General features: G+C 40.1%; 1 protein-coding gene across 1 annotated transcript in view; it reads right to left on the bottom strand.

The window, feature by feature from the left end:
• Window positions 1-408: 408 nt before the first annotated feature.
• Window positions 409-27459, bottom strand: part of kcnh2b (potassium voltage-gated channel, subfamily H (eag-related), member 2b) — a 251259-nt gene continuing 224208 nt past the window's right edge. Inside the window, exons 7-22 of the mRNA XM_033985980.2 lie at window positions 17066-17245; window positions 14806-14909; window positions 13967-14105; window positions 12104-12258; window positions 11304-11398; window positions 11020-11160; window positions 9497-9696; window positions 7293-7545; window positions 6090-6283; window positions 5240-5342; window positions 4941-5095; window positions 4244-4385; window positions 3306-3495; window positions 1531-1636; window positions 983-1063; window positions 409-714 (exon numbers count right to left, since the gene is read on the bottom strand). Coding sequence (XP_033841871.1) covers window positions 409-714; window positions 983-1063; window positions 1531-1636; window positions 3306-3495; window positions 4244-4385; window positions 4941-5095; window positions 5240-5342; window positions 6090-6283; window positions 7293-7545; window positions 9497-9696; window positions 11020-11160; window positions 11304-11398; window positions 12104-12258; window positions 13967-14105; window positions 14806-14909; window positions 17066-17245 — 2544 coding nt within the window. The remainder of the gene's footprint in view (window positions 715-982; window positions 1064-1530; window positions 1637-3305; window positions 3496-4243; window positions 4386-4940; window positions 5096-5239; window positions 5343-6089; window positions 6284-7292; window positions 7546-9496; window positions 9697-11019; window positions 11161-11303; window positions 11399-12103; window positions 12259-13966; window positions 14106-14805; window positions 14910-17065; window positions 17246-27459) is intronic.

The following is a 27459-nucleotide window of genomic DNA, read 5'->3' as shown; positions in this document are numbered from 1 at the left end:
CTAACACGTCTCCAACCACCAGTTTTTAAGTTCTTGGGAAGCGCCGCGGACATAGACAATCTAGAATAATATCATAGGATTCAGTGCAAGGTGAAACATGGCTACTTATTGAGAGCTTCATAGTCTGATGCTTGTGTCTTCCAGCTGTGAATACAGCAGTAAAGGGATTGTTGGAGCACACAGTCTGTGAGCAGGTCTGTACAGTTAAGAGGACAGCGCCCCATGCTGAGAGGATTTGGTTAAAGTAACATGTACCATGTGGAGCTCCTCTGATGGGAGCAGAGGCAGCTGTTCTAGTGGCTTCTCCTGTAGTTGTAAGGTGAGTCTGAAGTGTGCCCTAAAGGGAGTGTGCCCCTCTGTCTGCGCTGGGCATGGAGCTGGGCCTGGAGTCTAAATGCCCCAGGAGCCTTAGCTTCCCCCTGGGTCAGATCGGTGTCTCTGAGGTGTCCGTGAGTCCAGGGGGGTCTGTGGCTCCTGAAGGGACAACCTGCGTTGGCTCTCTGGGTCCATGGAGACACAGGCCCCTGGAGTGAGCTCCATACCACCACTGCTCTGCTCTGGACCCAGGCCGGTCCCGGGCCCCGGCACCAGCCCAGCCCCAGTTCCTCGTCCCAACTGCAGCTCCAGAGCACCCAGTCCTGGGGGGTGACTGCTCATCACAGTGCCCTCATGTGGCCTGGGCGGGAATTCTTCAAAGTCCTGCGCCTCCAGGATCTACACACACACGCACACACACCCACGCACACACACACACACACACACACACAAACATATAAAAATATAGCAACTTCACTTCACTATGCAACTTCACTGCACTGTGTCATGTGCTGTGTGTCTGTGGGAGTCTGTGAAATGGCCTCTGACAGTGACAATACATATTCCATGTTTGTAAATTAAACTTCTGCTGCTATGATGTGTATTTATCACTGATTCTTCTAAACTCATGGAGGCTGGTGTATATTGTGTGTGGTGTGTCTCTTGCCTGTGACAATGAGGACAGAGTGTCTGTCTCCAGAGGGGGCACTGTTCTATCCCCTGGACCGGGGCCTGGGTACGGAGACACCTGTGGACCACACACAAATTACGCGCATGTACCTAACCATCCATCTAACCATGACATATAAACAAGTATTATGTTTATACTCATTGTGTTTATAATATTTATGTCCCTTGCACAATAAAGGATTCCAACAGATCCTTGAAGAGCACCTCATTCCCAGGTTTCCTTTTAGGCATCAAAGCCAAACTGATGCGTTCACATTTATTCCAGAATTAAATTAGTAATTCAAACATCTGCATGGCGCCTAGTGTGTCGGCTGCTTCTTTGCATTTGCTCCACGTCTGTCAATGTGGAGACAAGACACAAATGCGTATGAAGAATCAGGATGTGTAGCGGTTTCCTGTAAACATGTGGTCATGTTGAACAGTTCAATAACATCAGAGAAATGGTGTTTTAAGTCAGGTGTAAAACACTTGATGCAGTTCACAGTAAATGAGCAGGTTGACAGAGTCTTGTGACGGCCATCGTACCTGAGGAGGGGAGGACACTGCGCTGTAGGCTGGAGGCACTAGGGCCATCTGTCTCTGCAGCAGCTGCATGATGGCCCCGATGTCTGCAGACATGCGACTCTCCAATCTGATGCCACAACAAGGGGACACATGATTCATTAGGGTACACCTATAGACTGTACATATAAATGGACATAGCGAGCCTGGTAGCTGCTGTGATCCAAATAGGAAGTGAGCGTGGGAGTGATTTTATTCTGGCACCAATTCAGTTTCTATTGAAAAAACATTTCTCTCTCTTTAACTGCTGCTACCAGACTTGTCACTGTGGTTTTAAAATGTTCATATTATCCCACTCTACATGATCCTGGTGTTTTTATTTCACTATTTTGTCCGTAAATTAATATATGAACATTAATAACAGAGCAACAGTGCCTTCTTTCCTTAAGATCAGCTCCAAATAGTCATAGCAACAGATTTGGTTGACAATTATTGTGCTTTGTTGCTAAGCGCTTGTCCCCTGCCAAAACCAGCGGTGAGGACGGGAAGGGGCATATACGTTCAACATCCTCACTCCTGACTGGCTCTTTGTTTGTGCATTTGAAAGTCCAATCATGGAACTTGGCACCAAATTAACCACTTTAACTGCTAGCCTTAATTTGCTTCAAAACGCTATGGGTGATGCCACACTCCCTCAATCTAATTTGATATACAGTCTATGAATTCACCACTTGAAACATTAGTCAAGACATTTCAGAAGTTTTATTCTAACCAAAAATATGACAGATGAATAGGTTCAACCAGACTGCCTCATAAAACTCAATAGAAATACCTCTGACTTGATTTTGCTTATGTTGCTTGATGCTTTAACAATTACTTTCCCCCAGGAGTCAACCATGCCTTATGAATCTTATTAATAGCCCAGCTTCTGTCAGACACTGTGAGTAAATGGTTGTGTGTGCGACTGTGTTTCTGTTAAAGGCAGTTTTGGACCCTCAGTGCAGCTAATAGGCTCTGACTGCAGATGTATAGGCAAAACACAACATAAATAAAAACAAATTTAACAATTGCACCCAGAACTAAACAGAATTAAAACGAACTAAACCCCAGGCTAAATCTAAAGTGGGTGTAAACATGATGAGGGCAAAATCCAACTTTAATGAAGGACTTGAACAAAACTAAATAAGAACCACCAGAGGGAGCCAGTGTACATGTACAGCAGTTTGGGAAGAACAGGATTAGGGAAAGGTGCAAAATGTAAGTTTTCTAGTGTAGGGTCTGCCACCTGCTTGTCTCTATGGAGATGTTGTGTTTTGCCTATAGACGTTTTCACAGTATAGTATTAAATAACAGGTGATCACCATGCTACCTTTTATTTTTTCAAAATGCTATATTAACAGGTTATATAATTTCCACCTTTGTTTTTGACGTTTTTGCTCTCCGCGTTAAGTCAATTCACCTTCAGGGCATTATCACAACACAATCCGTGTGCGTTCCGGTAATGATACCACAGCACACTGCATCAGGTTTATCAAGTTGCCATGTACAGTTTTGTATCATGTTGTTGTATATTTATGGAGAATTGTCATGTGGGAGCACGGAAGACGTAGGCTTGTGAGCAGAGCATTCCACAGAATTTTACAACCCAGGAGAAATTAAAATACTCAAAATACTCAAACATGCATGAATGACATCTAAAACCTCTTCAGGCATGTTTTTGATGAGTGAGCAATGTAGGAAGATATATATATATGTATTAAAAAAATAAATAAAATAGGGAGACGTTTCATGGATCATACCTGTTGAGTTGTTTCTGGAGCAGGTCTAGCCGTGCGTCGAGCTGACTCCTCTGCTGTCTGCTCAGACTGTGCACGGGGGTGTGGAGAGGGGGAGGAGAGGCCAGACTACAGCTGGGGACCTCTTGGTATTGCCCCCCACCACGGCTCTCCCCCCAGAAACTGAAGATATTAGATACCCCCGAGAAGGCTCCTGGGAGGGGAGACAAATCATCAAATTAATTCAACCGGGAAGACTTTACAAACTTTCTATGTTACCTGAATTCAGACTAGACCAACCTTAGCCAACTATAGTCTGCTAACACTTCATCCTAACCCAGGGCTGTCCAAACTACGGCCCAGGGGCCAAATGTGGCCCTCAGATCAATTTTTGTTGGCCCTAATGCCTCCTCCTAAAATGGCCCAATTGATCAGGAAGTATTTTTTACAGCAAACTGAAGAGATTCTACCTCTATAACCTGAATAACATCAAATCGCATTGTGACACAGACGTAAAAATAATATTCCAAGTCTTATTAAAGGTACAATGGCTCTGTCAAACCTGTGTTAAATGCACCTTTTGACTCCCTGTATCGACACCAGTGTGTGGCCCTCTGCTTCAAATATGTTTTCGGTATGCGGCCTTCAGTGAAAAAAGTTTGGACACCCCTGTATTATTTTGAATGTGAACAAGTAAATTACGTCAATACTATGTGTATAATGTAGCCCAATGTAGTACAAAGACTTGACCATATAGACTTTTACAATACTTTACAAAGACATAGTTAGCTGGCTGCGATTGGCCAAGACTGTGGAACATTCCAGCTGTAACATCTCAATAGAGACAAGAAGAAAAGTTACATAGTGCACCTGTAAGTATAGAAATGACTTTGAGGCTGTTACTTTTATTACACTCATTAAAGTAAACCACTGTAGTACACTAACACCAGCTCTGGTCTGACCTGACAGAGCGTTGCATGTGTTGCCAGTCTTAGGTCCTCCCTCGGGTTCTGTGTTCTCTCTGAAGTTCAGGGCCTTGGCTGGAGCATGAGGGTTCCCCAGAGCAGGAGGAGGAGCCAGGCCCGTCACCACTGTCTCATCCCCCTGGAACATACACACAGAGTTTCATATCCCAGGGTACTGCATGTTGTGTCTGTGAGCAAGATCCAGTCAAAAGTTTGGACACATCATCTCTTTCAATGTTTGTTTGTTTTTTTTCCATTATGTTTGTTGCTTTTAACGTTGTAGATACCAGTGGTGGAAGGTAACGAAGTGCAAGTAGTAAGTAAAAAGTACTTTTCATATGATGTATGTTATTTTTACCATGTTTGAGCTAACAAGTTTTTGAGTTCAAGCGTTGATCAAAAACAAAAATAAATACACAAAATTCATGAGAATCAATATCACTACATTTAACTCTTTAACAAATGAATAAGAGTTGTGTTATATATTAAAATGCAATAAAAAGTTTAGTATCTGGGTATGGTATCTGTTAGCTGTGGGCTGACAACCCATGAGAACTACTTCTACTGCATGTACTTTCAAGGACTTAGTGAGAAAGTGTGTCAGACCAAGGAGAAGAAAGTGCTTGGTGCCTGCGGGTGAAGTGAATACATAAGAGCTTATCAAAAGTACTTAGCTCCAGGTCCCTCCACTCACCTCATCCCCACTGGAGTGAGAGGACACAGAGCTGCGAGGGGCCGTCCACTCTCGGGCCTGGGGGATTTCCTCTGTTCTCTGGGTGTGGGAAGTGTCTCTCTGTCGCCTCCTGATGGCTTTGTGGGACTTTTTGATCTCACCGGCGTCTGCATCATCTACACACAAGAATGGAAGTCAAGGTCAAAAAGTCAAAAAAGTCAAAACTCAAATACTAATCAATACTGGAAGTTGTATCAAACCTAAATATTCATTTGAACAATATTCCAGTAGTAAATCCCATTTCCCCTCTGCTGAGATACCTTTCTCCGTGCGGCGTCTGAAGGACAACTTGCGTCTGCGGAGTTTGTTGAAGCCTCCAGACTTGGACTCGTCGCTGCTGGGAGACCCCGGGATCATGTTTGTCTGAAAAAGCATGGACTTTTAAATATCAAAGAACATGCACTTATGAATATCAAGGAAACATAATCTCAGTGTGTTTTCTGACATATATGTTGGTTAGTTCCAGCTGTGATGACAGTAAATTAATCTTACATACCGGTAATAATTCTTTAATTTTATTTTTTTTTAAATTGATTTTAGTGTTTTATTGTGTTATTTATTGCTTTATTAAAATATATATTTTATGTATAGTATAGCTAATTTATAATAATCATTAAGGCAACATGTTGTTGTTGTTTTTTTTTCAATTGGATGTATATTTATTGCTTAAAAACACATCATTCTTAGCAGGCTGCTTCCCCACTAAACGGAGCCTGGTGATACCACCCGTTGCCATGTAAACAGAATACTGTAATGCCATACTGTGGAACATTCAAGGAAAAGAAATAACATCTCAATAGAGACACACAAGTGGCATACCCTCCACCTGAAATGTCTTTATTATGTCTTTATTATGTGTTTATATTTTCATGTGGTATTGGTGTTACTTGATGTATGGAATTTAGCAAAAAAAAATAAAAATCAATAAAAAAAAAAATAAAATAACTGCATTACCATCCCTGGCTTTTAAAATATTTTGTCTTGAATTTTATTATTATTGTTTATATATATATATATATATATATATATATATATATATATAGTCATAAATAAGTCACTATACTCCAAATGCAATGATACTAAATTATTCCCTGTGTTGTGTCAACGTACATCTCTGAGGTTGAAGGTGATCTCCAGGTTGTTCCAGAAATGGTCTGCAAACTCAGGGTACATGTCCAGCACCTCCATGATGTCCTCCCTCAGGATCTTGTGCAGGTCGCAGTAGGTCAGGGCCCTCACATCTGCGTTAGACTTCCCTGGACGCGAGTACAGGTTTATGGGCTCGCCGAAGATGTCATTCTTACCTGAGACAAGGAAAAGATGTTTTATAACATGGTGATATCCCTCTCTCAGACAGGATCAGGAGTGTTGTTAAAGGAAATTACTACTCAAGTGAGAGACATAGTTATCATTTGAAGATGTACAAAATCTTGTATTCAAAAAACTAAATTATATCTGAAGGAGCGGTGCAATGAAATGTTCAAATCATTTCATACTGTCAGCATAAAGCTTTTGTCACTTGTAGATTTACTCACAGTGGGAAGAGTAACCAAAACCTTTATTCAAGTAAGAGTACTGTTATATTGTATACTCTATTAGTAGAAGTATTACAGTAAGTACAATTCCAGGAAAAAGCTACTTTAATGTATCTACCCACTTAAGCATTTAGTTTGTCCCCATTCCTAAGCGAGTCACCTTATTCTTAATAGATAAATAATGATATCGAACACACTTTAGACAATGTTGTGCAAGAGAATATTTTTGGCTACAGCATTTAGTTTAACCCGTCATATTGTGTGTGTTTGAGAGTCGTGTACACCATTCAGTCACCCACACAGCACTCCAGGTCACATACATTAGTACCATCTTGCTTAAAGCAGAGTTGTCTAAGTTTGTTTTGTTTTTAATTTCTGATAATGTCTCGCCTAAAGCTTTGACAAACTTCCTTGTCAAAGCCTGATCTTGTCACATCTCAGGGGGCTAAGCAGGGCTGGGCCTGGTTAGTACTTGGATGGGAGACTGCTGGGAATACCAAATACACAAACACAGTGGGACAGTGGTGGAAAACAGTTGTTGTGGCGAGGTACTACACCCCCATTGCCTAGTACAAATGTGGTGTATGTGCGTGTATGCTTTCACTTCCAAAGGTCTGCATGAAGCATATGAATAATGCATGAAATGACTTTGAGTGTCTGGAAAAGCTCTATATACGCCTAATGCATTTTTACTAAAACAATGACAATGACAATCAAACGGTGTCTCTTTCGTATTCACACAATTCCAGACACACTGTTACAAAAAGCTCTTCCTCACCCAAGATGGCCACCACCACGTCCCCACGCAGGATCTCGATGGAGCCGCGTGAGATGAAGTATAGCGCCGTGAGGACGTCGCCCGCGTGCACCAGCGTGTCCCCGGGCGGCGCGTGTGTGGTCTTAAACTTCATGGCCAGCGCACGCAGACAGCCCTTAGTGGAGCCCTTAAACGCCTTACAGTTCTGCAGCAGAGTCCTGTTCAGGTGCAAGCAGATGTCGGCCTGCAGACACTCAGGGAAGCCTTTGAGAACCTGCAGCGGGGGAGCAAGAAGATGAGAGAAAAAGAGGAGAGAGAAAGAGCATGTGAGTGGGTAGAAAAGGTGCAATAGTGTTAGCAGGGGTTAGCAGAGCACAGCAAATCTGCGGTAAAAAAGAGATGAATTGTAGTTTTCAATACTGACGATTTGGCACAGTTTAAGCACTACGCTACAGGTCTGGGTATTTGCAAAGTGTTTTAGAAGTTCTGAAGAGCAGAGTGAAGTCTACATTGTTCAGTATGAGAGAATACTCATACACACACAGCCCAGATAGATTATTTGCAAATTTTGAGCAACTTAGATACTCATTCATTTGTCTTATCTTGGTGCAATATCATGTGAACATTATTAACCCAGATATCGCCCGTATTTTTTTCATTATTATAGCATTATATTCTAAGAGTGAGCTTTACTTTGCTAACCTTGGACTCTTATTAGCACAAGGCTGGGACGGCTCAGGGCTACTGCAGCTGCATTTGTATGAGTTTGAGCAGATAGAGTAGCAGAGGCAATAGTAAAGGCAATGCTAGGATAGGTCACTAAGAAGCAGCAGTGTGTTGTGCTGTAAAAACTTACATAAGGGAATCTGCTAACCTTATGGAATTGACCCTGAGAGCCAATAGTTTTCTATGCATTTTTGAGCAATACAGACCTCTAATTGAAATTGTTGTTGCCCCTTTACTTCCAGAATACATTTTTAAAGCACAATCATGTGTAAATAATGAAAAAATGAATAAAAACACACGCTTAATAAAAGACGGTAGCACTATGAACCCAAATGGCACTCGTACGCATCAGAATCCACACAGAAAGGCTACGGCTAAGACTTATCAGTGCACACATAGACTATTATTGATAGACACTGTATGGGCCTGGGAGCATCTCCTGTATTACATTATAATAATAGGTTTAGCTGTGTGTTTAGCCATGTGGTCACTGTCTATCAGTAAGGCTGGTCTATGCATGCACGTCCACGCCCAAACGCCTGCTCTACTCTTCGCAGTGTTTGGCATACTTACATTAGTCCTATTCTCCATGTTGGGGTTGGGCCATGACCAAGCATGATGTGGCTTCAGATCGTCCTAGCAACGCACAACGCAAGCTCAACAACATGCACGGATACCTTCAGTAGGGAACCATATAGAAGTACGCTAGGCTATACCTCACACTGCAGCTAATGGTACTGGAGAAATTGTATGTTTTTATGTTGGCTAAACTGAAATGAATGGTTGTGGCTGAGTGGGTGCAACATTTGCCACACAGCAAGTAGGTTCTTAGTTTAATACTCAGGCCTTTCTGTGTGGAATCTGCATTTGCATTTGCATTTCCTACTCTGACTTCACTCAACCTTAACTATGCATAGTAGACAAATCCTTCAGCTGGTTACTCCTGTTACACCTGAACCCCGGAAGATGGGTCCTTGGGCGCTACACTATGGTCGTTCACTGCTCCTACAGGTTTCATATGTTCATAAAAGTTCTAAAAAAAAAAAAATCAAGTTATACCTACCTATGTCTGCTGTTAAAGATGCACTACATAACTTTTCTGGGGACAGGGTCACCTACATGTCTCTATTGCTTTGCTTGAAGTGTTCCGCAGGCATTAAACTTAGAAATACAAGACAATTGTGTTTCCATTGATGTTTAATGCCTTACTGTGGAATATTCTGGGCAAAGCATGTCTATGGGGCTGTCCCTCCACCAGAAAAAATGGCACACTGCATCTTTAATACAACCATCTACACTGAAACAACTCTAGACAACTTTAGACCCAGGACCTTACAGTTTGACAAGCCAATATTGTTACATCCCTACTACCTAGCCTTTGTGTGTGTACTAATGCGTATCTCTCACACTCTTTGGCACCATGGAGACAGGGGCGTGGCACACAGGTAAGGATGGGGGCGGGGCATACAGGTAGGACTCGAGAGTTTTGGGATACTCACGGCGTTCATGTCGATCCCATTGGTGTAGGACCAGGCGTGTTGGAAGTATTCCTCCAGCCTCTGCCTCAGGGGGTTGGGGATCTGGTGGAACCGGATAAACTCGCGCACTCGGAGCATCTGTGTGTGGTACCGTGCCGTGCCCGAGTACAGACGCTGGATGATGGCTGACACGTTACCGAAGATGCTGGCGTACATGAGCGCTGATGAGCAATAGAGGTAGAGGTTATTAAAGACGCTGTACTGGATTTTTAGTCTGTCAAAACCAAAACTTGCTCATTTTAAACAGTTTGCAGTGGTCCAAAGTTATTCCTCACTTATCTTATGCTTTCTGAGCATCCAAATTATTCACCAGTTTGGTTTATTAGCGCTTTTCACGACTCTGAGACCACTGCGGAGTTTTGCTGTCACCGTAATGCTAACAAACAACAGCAACAGTGCACTAAACCTGATTATCGGTCAATAAAATGCTTTAAATATATGTGAGTCTGGTCAAGATGGATTTTAGAAACTCAGACATACACTCCCGGATTACCAACAAATAACATTAACACTAATAGGTGACTGTTTATAAAGTTAGAGCCTAAATTTTAGCAGGACTATTATTATTCAAACATTCAAAAATGAAACAGATCTTGGTATGAACATTCACTATTGTTATAACATTTAAGTTGCTGTATCTGAAATGTACTGTCTTGAAAATGTGAAAAACGGATTCACCATTCATTTTAATGGTTTGCAGTGGTCCAAAGTTATTCTTCACTTTCTTAACACATCCTAGCATCCTGATTATTCACCACGATGAGTTTATAAGCCCTTTACACACGTTTTACAGACTACTACTACTAAGGGATGAGGCATATTAAGACATATTTTACATTATTACCTGAAAAAAATCACTTACAGCCACTTTAACACTAAAAGCTCCCAAAATAGATATAGCTATACAGTATAAATCTACTGTATTTCCAATTGTGTTTTCTCTACTCCATCTGCACGTTCAGACGAGCTCTTTTAGCCGATCCATTACTAGCGTTTTCACTCTCCAGAGGACATTCCATGCTTTGTCCTTTTGTCCACTTGTCATGTCGGACACTGCTGACCTTTGCATCGCTGTCAGCTCTCATCAGTGTCCCTGCTCTGCCCACTAACTGCCCAGTCTCATGTGTGGCGCTGTGAGGAGACAATGGCTGTGTCTGAACATGCTTTCTATGGTCCCTGTCAATCACTCCACAGACAGTGAATTTAGCAACAGCAAAATAGTAGCTTAGCTCATCCTTCAAACATGAACTTTGTCTGCCCTGTCAAATAAATGTGTAGATATGAATGGGCTTACAGATGCGTATATAAGATGTAACTATCCAGGAAAAATTGAAACGGAGTGATTTCTAAGGCTCAGACCAAAACAACTTCTAAACAACAGGATTAATGAAGCTATAGCTCCAGGTATGTTTTTAATGAGGCAACATATACATATAAAACCCAAAACCCATTCCTGTAAGCAATTAATTAGTGGTTAGACTTACAGCCGATGAGCATAACACATATGGAGAAGATCTTTTCAGAGTTGGTGTTGGGGGACACGTTTCCAAAGCCCACGCTGGTCAGACTGCTGAAGGTGAAGTACAGCGCCGTCACATACTTGTCTTTGATGGAGGGGCCAGAGCCTGGAGGACATTCAGACACATGTGGTCAGAGAGGGGTTACAAAAGTGTCAGAAAAGGGTCAGAGGGCACGTTTGAGCGCCCTGAGCATATCTATGTCTGGGAGGAGATCTGCAGTCAGACTGCCGTGGAGCAGTGAGCAGTACCTTTAATAGAGCCATTGTAGTGCTTCCCGAGTTGGTCCCCCAGTGTGTGGAGCCAGCCAATAGAACCATTCCTCTCCACACTCCCAATGGCATACCTGGAAAAGATGAAAGGATACATTTCTCTAACAACTCTTTCACTCTCCCTTTATTTTTTTATGTCTATTTTAAGCCCTCTTGGTTAAAACTTAATGGTCTATAATTATGAAAATAGATATGAATATTACATCGGCATAATAAGGACTGTCTGAAATAGAAACCAGGAGCTGTATTTGGAGTAGAGGGTGCATCGAGACAAAACAGAAGAATCTATTCACAGTGCACTCTATGTAATGACGATGAGGTTCAAAATAGTGCCCTCTGATGTAGTGCACTCAGAGCTTTTTACATGGCATTATGGGAAAGAAGGATCCACAAAGTCCAGAGAGTTGGTATCAAATGTGACACTTCTTTGACTGCCCCCTATTGTTTCACTTATATATTGACTTGACATGTAATAATTATAATGTTTTAGACTAAAACTAGTTGAAAATAAACTTAAAAGAACATCTGAATGGTCACTACCGAACCCGCAGTAGTGACCATGTCTGGGTTAGTCCATGCAGGTAAGAGAAACTTATCTAGAAAATGTTCTGCCAGCTTTGTATTACAGGCCTCTGGTGTTTTTGATGACCAGATTCCTTTGTGTATGGTAACATATGCTAAAAATCAATATGCTGGGTTATCTGATTACTCCAGTGATCTGATTTGGTCTTATAAATGTAGCTATGTGCACTATGACATGCTCCTGTTACTATAGTTACCAGATGCAGGCGAGCCAGTGGGCGATGAGGGCGAAGGTGCACATGAGCAGGAACAGCACGGCTGCTCCGTACTCTGAATATCGGTCCAACTTCCTGGCCACACGGACCAATCGGAGCAGACGGGCCGTTTTCAGCAGACCAATCAGAGTCGTCGTCTGTGGGAATGACACACAAAAGGACACATTCACTAGGTTTACTACAATCAGCTCCTGCAGCCAAATGTTTGTAAGCAGAAACACCTGGCGTTAATTAGGCAGTCTTGCGTGATATCACATATTACTTGAACTTGCATTGGCCACTGGAGGCAGTACACACTCAGTTTTTGATAATATTATACAGTACATCATATGCACAGTTTATTAGCAATTTAGATGTAGTGTTTAGTTCCATTTTAAGCACCCACGCATCATAGTTGTAATCGTGTGGGGTATAAATGTGTTTTTTTGTAAATGTTTAGTCGTACTCGGTGCTATAAATGGTCCCATGGTTCATGTCTCAAATAGAAGACTTGCATTGTTCCAGAAGCAGTAATTCTCACTCATTACACATTATTGTTGGGTCACTCATCTGGCGCTGAACCCATGCAGCCACATCCAGACTGGAAGTAATATTGTTTTTGTGCTGTGAAAATGTCCTCTCTCACATTTAGGACAGAGTAAACCAAATCTGTCTTGGCAGGAGAATAAGTATTGATCTTTGAGGTTGGCAGAGTGGTTTCATATAGGAACAACCTATACACTATTACCTGGGTAGTCAAAACCACAAACTTCCACATTACTTTAAAAAGATGTATGTTCTATAACTGTATCCTGTCTCCACAATTTGACAATTTGATTGACATGTGGATGAACTAATCCATGGACTGAGAAATATAATGTTCCAAGATATTGCGTGTATTAAATGTATCTGTCTTGCATTAACTCAAACCCCAACAAGGACCAATTAAATGTACCTTTTAATTTTGAATCCTCTCACCACTACTGATCGTGATGTATTATTCACTAAATATAATGTGTTTTTAAAAGACTTCATTTGTCCTCTCTAAGTGCACAGTGTCAGTGAGGTGCAGATGTGAGACTGGCAGCTACTACAATCACATTACTTTATATGGGGAGGAGTATCTTAGTGGTTTTGGCCACAACTTCCAACCTTCTAAGTGCCCTTTGTATTTTTATATCCAGCTAATTCATTCCGAAATTTCCATTTTAATGATAATAAATTGTCCAAGAGAGTCACATTTTAAATGAAGACCTTACGACCAACATGATAATGATGCTGACCTCGGTCTAAATCACTTTCAGAAGCTACAGGTTTTTATTATTTTATTATGGTGTAGTATGCACAAAATAGATGGTGTACATGAGTATATGGTAGTATAGATTAGGTTGTGTACATGAGTATGCGGTACACATAGTAGTAGGTATTCTCCATTGCAGTATTTACATGTGTACAAGAATGTGGTATATCCTCCCTGTTGCAGCATTTACATAAGTATGTAGAAATAAAGTATATGTGGTAGTACTTACAGTGTTTATACACATAATGCATGTGTTAGTATGTGTGTGTGTATGTGTGTATGTTTGCATAACAGTGTTTAATCACTAGAGTCTAGCAGTACCTGTGCTAGTAGCTCCTTTCTGTTGCAGTATTTACACAGTGCATATAATACACATGACAGTTCCTCTTCTCCTTTGTGTACAGGATGTTGTATAGTACATGTGGTAATCACACCTCTTTGTATGTATACATTTCATCTGTGGTAGTACCTGCTTTATAGTATATACTCAGTACTTCATAGTAATATAGTAGTACCTCCCCACCTTTGTGTTATTTACCCAGTACTTATAATACTTATAGTAGTACCTCCTCTCCATTGCGGTAGATGAGCAGGTCGAAGGGGATAGCAGCCACCATGTCTATGAGGAACCAGCCTTTGAAGTAGTGTACAGCGATCTTTATGGGATGGCTCACCACCTCGTCATTAGAGTTCACATAGGTCGTCCTGAAGGCACAACACACCGTATATATTACAGGAACTATAACTGAACATTTAATCACAGACAGATTTTAAAAAATAAATTTTCAAAGGTTAATTTTGTTGCATATTAAAGGTTATTTGGGCATATCAAATATCACATGTGGCTAGGAATCAGACGTGAAAGCTGCTGTACTTGATTCCTGGCATCCCAATTATTCACATCCCAATTATTCACATGTTTCAGAGTGCAGTTTAGGTACCATGCTACTGCTACATGCACGCTTGCGGAGTCTCCCCTCTCTTTACTCTCCGCTAATGAAACTACTGCACATCGCATCAGGTTTGTGAAGTTGCAGTGTATTGTTTTGCATGCTTTTGTATATCTATGAAGAATTGTTGTGCAGGAGCATGGGTGACGTAGGGTTGTGTGCTGAGCCTTTTACAAGAAACATGAGCTTATACTGAAGGGTTTGAAAAGGGCCCTGGAGAGATTGCTAGATTACTCAAACATGCATGGATGACATCTAAAACCTCTTCAGGCATGTTTTTGTTGAGCAACATTATAACAAGGTAGAAAGCTCCAAAAACAAAAATGTTCTTAATACTTCGTCTTTAATATACTTATATATATTTTGCAAATTATTGCAAAACTGTGACATAATTATTGTTCCTAAGTTTAACCAAAAGCACAGATCAGTGTTGTGCCTTGCTTGTGAGTACCCACCTGAAGTTAATGAGGATGTCAATGATGAACATGATGTCCACGATGAGGTCCACCACATTGAGAGGGGAGCAGGAGTACCCACAGCTCTGCATGATCTGCTCCTCCTGCACATAAACAGAGAGAGCACAGGGAGCGCCCAGCATGGGGGAGTTAGCAACGTGCTCTTTAGCATCAGGCTAAAAATAGTGTGGCAGAGGGATTATCTGTAGCACTTTTTATACTTGATTTGCATACACTCTGAGGAACTTCAAAAGAGCTTGGAGCTAAAAAACATCTTCAGGGCAGGATTTAGCAACATATGCTGTTCAGTGGAAATAGGAAAATATAAGTATAAATGTACTACTGTGTATATACAATGTATGTATAATGCATATTAGCCAAATAAACTGGACTAAACTTCAATTGCAATTAATACTATAAGTTCAAATACAATTACTTCAACAACAACTTCTAAAACTGCTAGCCTACAAAAAACAACAACTGCTGCTGCTACTACTGCTACTGCTACTGCTACTGCTACTACTACTACTACTACTACTACTACTACTACTACTACTACTACTACTACTACTACTACTAAAACTATAACAACTGCTACAACAATTAGTACTTCTACTACAACTGCAGCAACTACTACAATTACAACAACTAGCACTACTATAACTACAAGCCAACTAGAATAACAGCTACTACAACTAAAGCTAGATCAACTACTGGTACTACAACTGTTACTCCTACAACTACAACAACTACTATTACAACTACTCCTCCAACTACTACTACTACTACTACTACTACTACTATTAGTAACAACCAGAATTACAATAACTACTATTATAACTATTGCTACTACTGCTATTGCCAACAATACTAGAACTTGCACTAGCAAACTACTGTTACTACCACTTCTTACTTATTTACTACTTCTGTACTCAGTGAAATGCATGATGTGTGTAAAAGGGTGTTGGCCTACAAATGGAACAGTCCCTTAGGTGGTTTGTGTTATGTAATGTCCTATAAATGTTGTTTGTAGTTTATAGATAGAAGTGCTCTGTCTTTTATTGGTACTTGCTAAACTGCTGCTGATGTCATCCCAAAGTCATGACCAGCTGGTAATTTGAAACAAAGATGACACATTTTAAAAGTGCAGTTACCCAGACAACGCACATTTGCAGTAGGTTTTCATTTTTGTTGGTGATTGCTTTTTTTTTTACTAAACAATTGCTGAGTCACTTTGACAGAGTAATGAGTAATACAGCCTACTTCAGTTCACATGAATCCACACAGGCTGGGAGTATTTTGGATTGGATCTGGAGAAGTATCTTTAAGTAAGTGTAAAAGCTCAATCCAATAGTGACCATGACTTTTTTCAAAACAGCAATCAAATATTTCTTTTTGGTCAGATGAAGACGATGTACTTGTGTTTTCAAGGCTAAACTGCAGAACTATCGGAGTCTATCTGAAACCTGGTGACAGGTTTCTCTCCCCTGGGTGAGAAGCGGTATGATTAGTCAGATTGTCCTGTCAGGTCCATCAGGCTCTTCATGCCTTGGGAGGTTAAGTTCACTTTTATTGTACCATCCTTCAATGCTTTCAATCGTCAAATTGATATGTGCTGCCCTCTGAATAGAGTTCTACATCAATCTGGGATGGCTCTCGCTGAAAACTTTTGGAACCAATGATTAGAGCATTCATAAAAATACTTCACGCTGATTGGTCGAAGAGTCATAATAGTGGAAAAAGTTAAAAAATCTAACTTTAATTGAATCCATTTAAGAGAAAAGCACTGGTGTCTTATCCATCTGCAAATGCAAAAAGTGCTTCTATCTGGACATTTTTCACAAACAAAATAGTCTGTTTTTCTACTGAACTAGGCCATGTTTGTTTAGTTTTGTTCTGTCATGGCTTCTGCAAAAACCACAGTGCGGCTCTGGTTGATGGGGGAAACCGGAGTACCCTATCACGAAGACCTCAGCAGGCTTGTGTCCTGTGTTTAGTTAGCAAAACCACCTTCTCCACCCAAAATGATGATCTCTCACTGAAACTCTTGCTGCTCATTCACTCTGAAGTCCATTCTATTAGTCGTCTGATTTGCGCCTATTTGTTTTTTTGACTTGCTGTAGACTGGGAGTGATGTGACAGGTTCTGGGGCAAAGATAATTTGAATTTGGTTGTTTCACACTCCCAGAGCTCTCTGCGCATGTAAACATAGTAGCTGTTACTAGTACAGGGACGGGATAGGACTCTAATGAGGACATACCTGGTCGTTGAGTAGAAAAGCTGCGGAGTAGGGCGTGAGGATGGCTGTGTAGATGACCAGCAGCAGGATGAGCCAGTCCCACACGGCTTTGAACGGACTGTAGTGCAGCACCGTCCATTTGTGGATCCGAGGGGCCTGGAGCTTGTACTCAGGTAACACATCTGCACCCAGGGACAGCACCTTAGGGAGACACACGACAAACTGTGAGGACATGTCTGCACCCAGGGACAGAACCTAAGGGAGGCACGTGGCAAACTGTGAGGACATGTCTGCACCCAACGAGGGCATGTCAAGTCCGCGCACATTATGTTGAGTACATGCTAGCACCCAGAGATAGCACCTATGGGAAACAACTACATTGCACTTTGAGAAAATGTCAGCACCCAGGGATAGCATCCATGGGAGACACATACACCACACTGAGGACGTGTCTGAAATGTATTACGCTATTTTATCTATGTTATAATGTTATTTTCTCATCAAAAACATAACCGGAGTTGTGTTTTGTTTCATTCACACTTATTATCACACAAACCCTGCGTATTTATCATCAGAGGTTATAATACTCCCTACAGTAAAAGCATAGTCAGGCTTAAATGGACAATGTATCACAGTGTGTTGATCGCTCATGTGTCCCGGTATAACAAATATACCTGCCGTTAGTCTAGGGGGCGGAGGTCAATCTGGCCTGTTATAAAAGGGGGTATGTATTGGATTCCTAGTTGTGATCCTTCCTCAGAGTCATGAATTAGATCCCTCTTTGAACGTATCCTGCTGAAATCCTGCTGCTCTCTCCCACAGCACAGAGGAACATATACAGAGCTCCTCACACATGCAATATAGATGAGTGTAGTCAGTGTAGTGCAGTATGGAATCGTGTATTATTCATTTTATAAAGACGATTCTTCTGTCCACAAGACCAGCCAATAGACTTAAGCCCGGCCAGTCCTTGTTTTATCTCAATTTGTTGAATAACTACTACTACTACCACTACCACTACCATTACTACTACTACTATTACAACTAGTACTTCAACTACAACTTTAGCAACTACAATTACAACAACTACTACTACTACACCTACTAGCCTACTAGAATAACAACTACTACAAGTTCTACTACTTCTACTGCAACTAAAACTAGAACAACAACTACTACTACAACTACGTCCCCTTGTATAGCTGCCACTAGTAACAACTACTACAGGCTCTATTTCTGCGTCTACAACTGCTACTAAAGTAACAACTAAAACTAAAACAGCAACTACTATTACTACTACTACTACTATTACAACTAGTACTTCAACTACGACTTTAGCAACCACTACAATTACAACAACTACTACACCTACTAGAATAATAATAATAAAAAAAAAAAAAACTACTACAAGTTTTACTACTTTTACTGCAACTAAAACTAGAACAGCATCTACTAGCTACCATTTCTAAAAACTACTACAGGTTCTAGTTCTACTTCTACAACTACTATTACAACTGCTACAACTACCAGAATTAGGATAACTACTACTACTACTTCCAACAATATTACAACTTGTACTAGCCAAGTACTGCTTCTACCACTTCTTACTTTTTACTTAATACTTCTGTACTGAGAAAACAAATGGGACAGTCCCTTCATAAATAGTTTGTGGCAATTTAGTTTTGTTCTTAATCACAAGTAAATACATTTTTTTCGATAGTTTTAGTAAATACGTAGCAACATGTAGGTAATAAAGGAGTACACTAATAAACTTGTTGGAGCAGAAGTAGCTTTAGTCCATACGAAGGGGAATACTACATGAATGTGGTGAACTGTAGAATTCCCATGTACTGAAATGTGTATTTGGTGTTAGGATATGAAAAATAGTCCTCTTTGATCCAGATTTAGTCCTCGTTTTATGATAGTGCGGTCCACAATTTTGACTGTGAACGCAGCCCAAGAGATACCGATATTGTTTATTTCAAGCATATAATTTAGCAGTTCAAATAGACTATCTTATCAGGCTTATTTCCCATATTAAATAAACCATTTCCTCCCTGCCTCCTGCCTCACCAGTGCACTCCTCTGTATAAAACATCTCGACAGTCGGTTCCATTGACTCGTGCTGTTGCGCTCATTAAACACGGCATCAGAATATTCCAGTGTTTATCGCATCTCAACACGGTCCAAATGAGATATCTTCAAAGGCTACAGTATTAAACTATTAATCTGTCCCGACTGAAGTTCAGCCAATATGATATGATATGAACAAACATGGAAGTCATTAAGAATATGAATGAGCCGGGTTTGATGATTAGGGATAAGCTCTGTATTAATGAAACGTTGCATTTGATGTGCTGAGGACATTTTGGCATAATTTACAACATTTTGATTTGTATTATCTTAACAGAAAAACAGAACTAGCTCATTTTTAATCGTTTGCGCGGTCCAAAGTCATTTGTCATTCTCCTAATGCATTCCGAGCATCCTATATACTCACCATGATGAGTTTATAAGTGCTTTTCACAACTTTCAGAGACTGTAACGGTGATGCTAATGGTAAACGGTCACATTTTTATATAGCGCTTTTCCACCTTCAAGGCTCTCAATGTGATCACCCATTCACACACACATTCATACATTAGGGTATGATGGTTTAAGTGTCTTGCCCAAGGACACAAGAACAGCATTCATCTGTAGGCGCTAGAATCGCACCGCACAACCTGTGGGTCAGTGGACTAACTCTCTACCAGTTGAGCTACTGCTGCACGGTTAGAAGTTGTTTGTAGCATGCTAACAACAACTAGCATGCTAACAATTGCAATTACGAAAGTTGAAACTAAGTATAGGATCAGATCTCGCTTATGTAAATAGATACTGCGTGGTCTTACCGTCTTATTCGGCGTACAAACTGCTAAGCCTGTAGTTTTGATCTGTACAAACATGTTCTGAAATGTGATTCTTATATTGGTTTGTCGGTTCATAGTTCAGTCTTTTTCTCAGTTCTCCTGGAAGTTTAAAATGAGAGCTTTTCAACTGAATCCTATTTTTAAAACATAAATTCTAAATCTAATTGTAATCGTAATGCTTGTCTGAAAAATCACAAATAGATCTTTTTCCCAAATCCTCCTTGGTTACTGATACTTGAACACCAAAAATCTGTGTTATTATTACAAGTTACACTGAACCACTAGACCTTTATTCTTGCTTACATCCTCAGTGGGACACATTAAATATTTGATATGCTTCTTAAAGTAGATTTTCAGAAAGATACAGTAAAAAGTACTGTTTAAGGTAATATGGGCCAATTCACCTGGGAGCTTGAGGGCCAAGAAAAACTGGTCTGAGGGCCGCATTTGGCACCCGGGCCACAGTTTGGACATGCCAGCCATATGCCATATCGTGTTAAATTGTAATGTGAAATGAGAATGCACAAAGTCACTATGTTTTTGAACAGGGAATCTCATAATAACATGCAAAGAAGTTGATTTCACCTTCAATATGTGTCGATTCAGCCAATGAGCCAAAATTAGCTAAAACTTTCAGAAACTAGGCCTGTCACGATAATTACTACATCGACTTATCGCTCAATACATGTTAGATGAAGCAATACTTTTTTGGGGGTCAATATTTATCATGGGCACTTTTTCTTTGTACTAGTGCAGAACTTTTTGTTATTTTTCCTGTTCTACGATTAGAGTTGAGCTGCTGAGGCTGAATAAATAACTTCTATGATTCATTATGTAAACAAACTAATTACCAAGTGATTAGTTTAGCTTAATTACACTTTATTTATTATTGCAGTTTTATTATTTTGTTTAGAATATAAACATGATCCTGCTATAGAGTTATTGTGTCGTTGGAGTATTGTATTGTGCTTAGGGTGTGACAGTATTATCATTTATTGATCCATAAATCACACTTCAGAATTTATCATTGTGACAGGCCTGACAGAAATATAATTGAAAGCAAAATTTTTTCCAACATTATCCACTTTCTCAGCCTGAATGCACCTAAAATTCACACTTTGTACCTCAATCAAAGCTATCTTAAAATAACGAAACATGGCATTTGATTTGGACTTTCAATCTTGTCTGTACCATCCCAAGCAAACCGAAGTGTGTAGTCCAACGCTTAGGGCCAATCTGTCCTTTAGAACGAGACGGGATGAGACGAGACAGGAGGACAAAGGAGGACAATATGAAGTCCACAAAAGAACATGGATTCTGACAGGGTATACATCACTGTTAGGACCAAATGCCACTGACCATCACATGTCAAACGCCTAGGACTTAAGTGACTGTCTCACATAAATGTATAAAGCAGTGAAATATCAAAATGTCACCACAGTGAACATGGAAAGATATCTACACAATCAAACTCACCATATGGAGTATAAGAGTGGCAATGGTTCGTGTGGTCTTTTAAAGGTGTATTATGGAGCTTTTCTGATGGAGCGTGTCTCATTTAGATGTTATTGCTTTGCCTGAAATGTTTCACAGTATGGAATTAGACTGATCTATTTTGGAGATTCATTTACAGCAGTGGTGAAAGAAGTACTCACTTTTGTTATTGAAGTAAAAGTACAGATACCGGAGCAAAAAAATACTCAAGTAAAAGTATCACATGAAAAAATCTACTTAAGTAAAAGTATTAAAAAACCTGTTTAAAAATGTGATTAAAGAGTAAAAAGTACAAGTGTTTCGTACAGATTTTGAGATCTAATAAAACTTCAAATGTAGTGATTTTGATAAAGATTTATGCTGAATTTTGTTCAACAGAAATAATAGAATTGATCTCGTTCAGGCCGTTTTTATTTGTTTATTTGTAGTAAAGTATGAACATATTAAAAATAAACCCCTCAGCCTTTTTTGCAGGTCTCAAACAATAATAAAAAATACTTGTCACATTCAGTCCTGTTCATGATGTAGTTGAGTTGAAAGTACAGACACCTGCTCTCAAATTTAGTGAAGTAAAAGTAAAAAGTATCCACTTAAAAATGTACTTGCCTCTCCACAAAACGAATCTGTAACTTGGTCTAATCATGTCACCAAGGAAATATGGAAGGAACAATGTCATTTCAGGACAGCTGCGGCTACAACTTTGGAATAAGGCCTTATGAAAAGAAGACATTTATCTCTCAGGGAGTTGGTGCATTTGCCCCTATCTTGCAATGGTCACTTTTCCAAACCCATATCTTACTATACTTACTCAAACATTTTCGGCACCTTTTTGGTCCAAGTGCAGCCACAGCATACTTTCAGATTTTGGTCAGCATTTCAGTGTCAGAGATTACTTTCATCTTCAATCTACTCCTCTATCATGCTGCATATTAGCTTTAATGCCACGGTGGCCAGTGAGGGCAAATTACAGAAAAGAAACTGGCTCAAAGTTCTGCTGATGGGTAAAAAATGCAGACTTACATCTTGTGAGGCAGGATTTGCATGGATTAGACTCACCCAAAAAGTATAAAAACATATCTACAGTAAACAGGAGGGACACTAAGGTTATCTGGTGCTTAGGTACAAACATTGCAGCATCGGCTTCGAACACAGTCAAGTCCACTTTAGGACACAAGACAAGCAAAATATACAAATGTGCAACCAAGACTATCTACAGATATATGTGGAGTATTCCTAACTTGCACAGCAAGATGAATTGTGAAATTTGTGAGTTCACAAACTCTTGACAATCCATCTGACAGTGATTACCTGATTAACCAGTGGTTCAGACCAATCACAGAGCAGCACTGTGGTCTGGGCGGAGCCAAACGTGAAGCTCCCAAACCAACCAAAACCAAAGGTGACACTGATGGACATACTTAGTCTATTTTAGCAAAAATATGGACTATTTAAAGTGCAGAGTGAAGCACTTTGTGGATAGAAGATATCTGTGCTTTTCTCTCAGTTGGGTGTAATAAAAGTTAGATTTTTTTTTTCTGGTTCCACTGTTGTGATAATTCCACCAGTGACATTAATGACGTTCCACCAATTTCTGATCTCTTTCAAGAGTCATTCCATTGATAAATGTGTAGAACTCAGTTTAGAGTGCTGCACATTGGCATTATCCAGGTTAGAATATTTCCCCCACAAGCCACTGCTGCAAAATATGAAGGTAAAATATTATCATGATACAATTGTATTCAAATTATAAACAACAACAATGATATTATTCTGGCAGGGTCCACCTTCTGCTATTTGTTGAAAAATGCAAAAAATGTATTACAGCACAATGTCACTATGACTCCAGGACATATCCAGTGTTGACAGCCACTGGATTCTGTTAAAGTGGATGCTGTGAGACTGGGGCTGTGTGAATATGAGCTGAGCAGTTTGATCAGATCTGAAATATTGATCTAAGCTCCTGTGAAATATTCACATCGCCCCAGGCTTCCACAGAAAGCTCCAATAGGATACAGTGAAGGACATGAAGTAACATTTCAGAAGTCTCTTTACAACAATATACATCTGTGAAAATTCATTTAGATCTTACACTTAAAGGTATGGGCACTATGACAACCAACTATGTGGCCATTTAGTCTTAGGACTGACAGAAAAGCATTCATTTAATATTAACTTCCCTAAACTGACTGGGCTAAATTATATACAGCTTATACCAAGATACATGTAAAAATGTGTCTATAAAATGCATCTCAACATCCAAACCAGCGCCTATTGTTATGAGCCTCATTTATGTTGAATCCCAGTTTGATCTTTCATATGGTTTATGTTATTACTGTATAAATTACACATTTTCTTGCAATATAGAAAAAAAAGAAAATGTCACTTAAAAGTCCTAACACCAGGTATAAGTTCAATACAGTATTTCTTACATTATTTTAAATTATGTTTATGACTTTTAATTCAGCAAACTCTACTTAAAGAGGTATTAAGCACTAAATCTGTTTTTTTTTTTTTTTGTTTTTTTGCTATTGTTGTGATTTTAGTGCAAACTAGGCCAATTTGTGGTTTTCTAGTCAAGAATATATCAAAATGGGTGTGTCCTGTGACCACTGCATTTTCCAGTAGTTGGTGATATCACACAGCACTGCCCTGATTACAGCCAAATGTCTCTGATCACTTTAAAGGTGCACTCTGTAACATTTCTAGAGCATGCTTGTTTTCATGAAGATGTTAATGTGTGGCCTGATATATTCCACTGTATGCTATTGTGCGTACCTTTACTGGATTTATTTAGTTAAGAATAATGTCATTGCTCAAAAAACCTTTCAAAAACAGGTATCCTTACAGTGAGTGGGGTCGCTTCTCCGCAGATCTGATTTGTAACATGGCCTGGTGGCATCAACTGCTTGTCTCACTGGAGATAGATGTTAATGCCATACTGCCATTTTTAGCAAAGCATTGACATCTCCATGGAAACAAAGCAGGTGGTGGACTCTCTACCAGAAAATCTCTAACAATTTGTAATCCCTGTAACAATCAATCAAACATTCGCTGACTTGTCACATCTGACACACACACATACACGCACATGCGCGCACCCCCCCACATGCGCGCACCCCCCCCCCCCCCCACACACCCCCACACACCCCCACACACACACACACACACACACACACACACACACACACACATTTAAAGACCATTTTGTCCCTGTCTCTGAGCTGTCTGCTCTTGTCACCTTTCACTGTCCATTTGAATGTTTGGATTTCAGGCACACAGAAGCTTTAACTCAGTTTGACCTGCAGACACTGGAGGTATTATTAGATGGTGTGGGGAGACAGAAGCCAACAGTGCACTAAAAGGTGTGTCCCATTTCTGTTTTAGTCCGCTCCTTAATTCCTTAGCTGTCACTCATGTTCACTGTTTCCTATTGGTTCTCTCTTCTTGGTGGGCGGGATTTACAGTTCAGGAAAAGAGGATCTATGAGGTATTATCTGCTAACACATAACATACTTAGATCACAGTGTCAGTATTAACATGTTTTATATATTTTGTTTTTTACTCTCCATGCTCAACCAAAAGATGATTTACTCGTTACTGTCAGCCAGTCAGAACAAATACCATAATTGCAGAAATTTTGACAGAAAAACAAAAATTATTTGAAGCTCACAAAATGGCAATTTGACTGTCAACAAAAAAATACCAAGAGAAAAATTAGGCAAAACTGACACGCAACATCATGATTATAAATTTAATCTGAGCTGTCTCTCTGATGTGTGTATGTGCCCATGAGGAGAGTGCATGTGTCTTAAGAAGTACATGAATGAGAGCTCATGCACGTGTCAGAAGAGTGTGCATGTGGCAGAGGAGTGAGTATGTTTCAGAGGAAATGCGCATTTCAGAGAAGTATGCACATATCAGGAGTGTGCATGTGTTGGAGGAGCGTGCATGTGTCAGAGGAGCGTGCACTTTTCAGAGGAGCGTGCACCTGTCGGAGGAGCGTGCATGTGTCAGAGAAGCGTGCACCTGTCAGAGGAGCATGCATGTGTCAGAGGAGTGTGCATGTGTCAGAGGAGCGTGCACGTGTCAGAGGAGCGTGCATGTGTCAGAGTTGCATGCTTTTATGTGTGAGGAGCGAGCACATGTGAATGGAGCAGGCTTATGCCTTCAGAAGTGCATGTTTGTGAGCGTGCACGTGTGAGGAGCGTACGCGTGTGAGAGGAGCGTGCACGTGCCTTCAGCACTGACCTTTCTGTGTGCAGCTCTGACACATCCCATTAGAACATAACAAAGCAGCAAGTCCTCTAGCACTCTTCCTCTCTCTTCTCTTTTCCTTCTTCTTCCTCTCCTTTCTCTCTCCACTTAATCTCTTTCTTCTTTCCTCCTTTTTCTCCCTCCTCTGCTCCCTCTTATATTTATCTCTTCCTCTGCTCCCTCCTCTTCCTCTCTCTCTCCTCTTTATTTCTTTCCCCTCTGAGCTTAAATTTGGCCTTTTTCCTTTTTTCCTGCATATCCTGTAGCATCACAATCAGGTTATTTTTCTTCCAATACGGCAATGGAAAAATCAGTACTGTTCATACCCTCACCCTGACCACTCTGACCATAACTGCTCTGTCTTTTAATCTATATTTGTTTTTAAATGTATTTTTAATCATTTTACATTGTTCTATTTGTATTGTGTATGTGTGTATATGTGTACGGCGACCTTGAGAGCCTTGAAAGGCGCCTTGAAAGGCGCCTAACAAATAAAATGTATTATTATTATTGTTATTATTATTACCCAAATATTGTATTAAAAATAACAGCTATTTTCAATATATTCAGTTGACCTCCCATCACACATTTACAACTAAGATATAATGCAAAGTAAATATCCTAACAGATGCTAACAGCTAATGCTACAATGTGGCTTCCGTTCAAAGACACCGGGACAGAAGAGAACAATGCAAGTAAAGTGTCTTGCCTAAGGACACAATGGTGGTATATACATTAGCAGCTGTAACCAAATCCTACCAAATCAACTGACCCATAAGATGTAGTTTCATCATAAAAGGTCACTCATTGGTCATGGCCTCATCTGAATGTTCCGCACCACAGCTTTATATTACGTTGCATTGTTTGGATAATCTCTGAACAGCTGAATGTATGACACAGGCTCATGTAAACAGATGTGTAAATCTGAGCTCCTGCAGGCGTTCAGTGTGTGGTGGAGCAGAAGAAGTGACTCTCCGGTGGTCCCCTGCACACCCAGAGCCCCCCTCCTCCCCCACACATGTACACAGAGCCCCCTCGCTTCATCGAGCCCTACGGTCTCTTGTGTACATTCAGAAAACCAAACACACTTGAACGCATCGCTAGATATGAACTTGGTAATGTTATACAGATGACATTAATGAGATAAGAGCTGGAGAGTAAATGTTGTGTAAATAATGGGAGATTTATGTATCTAGAGCATGAACAGCAAATCCTAGATGAGCGCTGTAATTATAAAAAAAAACCACAAAAAAACACAAAAAACTTTCTTTTCTTGTGTATTTTGTATTGAAGTATACTGTATATAACATACATACATACACAGCTTTTTTTGTAAACTGTAACACTGAAAACCTGATTTTTAATTGAAAACAAAATGGTTGTTCCTTTTTTTTTAACCCTACATGTATGATCTGGAGGCAGACATTTTTTGAATAATCACAAGTAAATACAGGTCTGTAGGCGGAGAAAGGGGGTAGGTGAAAACCGAAAATTTCTCCTTTAATGAATGCAAAACTATATTTTGAGAGCAGACATTGTATCCAAACATGCTTATACTGCAAGACAAAATGACTGTAAGAATAAAAAAAATATTAAACTGAATAAATACATATTTTCCACAATTGTTAGGCCCTTGTATGGGACAATATATAAAGGTGAGTGAAATGTCTTGCCCAAGGACACAAAGACAGCACCAAGGTTGAACTGCCCAACTTTGCATTGTTTTTATTCTGTGCTGTAATCCATATTAACAAACAT

Source organism: Periophthalmus magnuspinnatus, chromosome 20, assembly GCF_009829125.3.
Source record: "Periophthalmus magnuspinnatus isolate fPerMag1 chromosome 20, fPerMag1.2.pri, whole genome shotgun sequence".
Lineage (NCBI taxonomy): Eukaryota > Metazoa > Chordata > Actinopteri > Gobiiformes > Gobiidae > Periophthalmus > Periophthalmus magnuspinnatus.
Note: the sequence above shows the minus strand (reverse complement) of the source record. Positions and strands in the feature narration are given on the sequence as shown.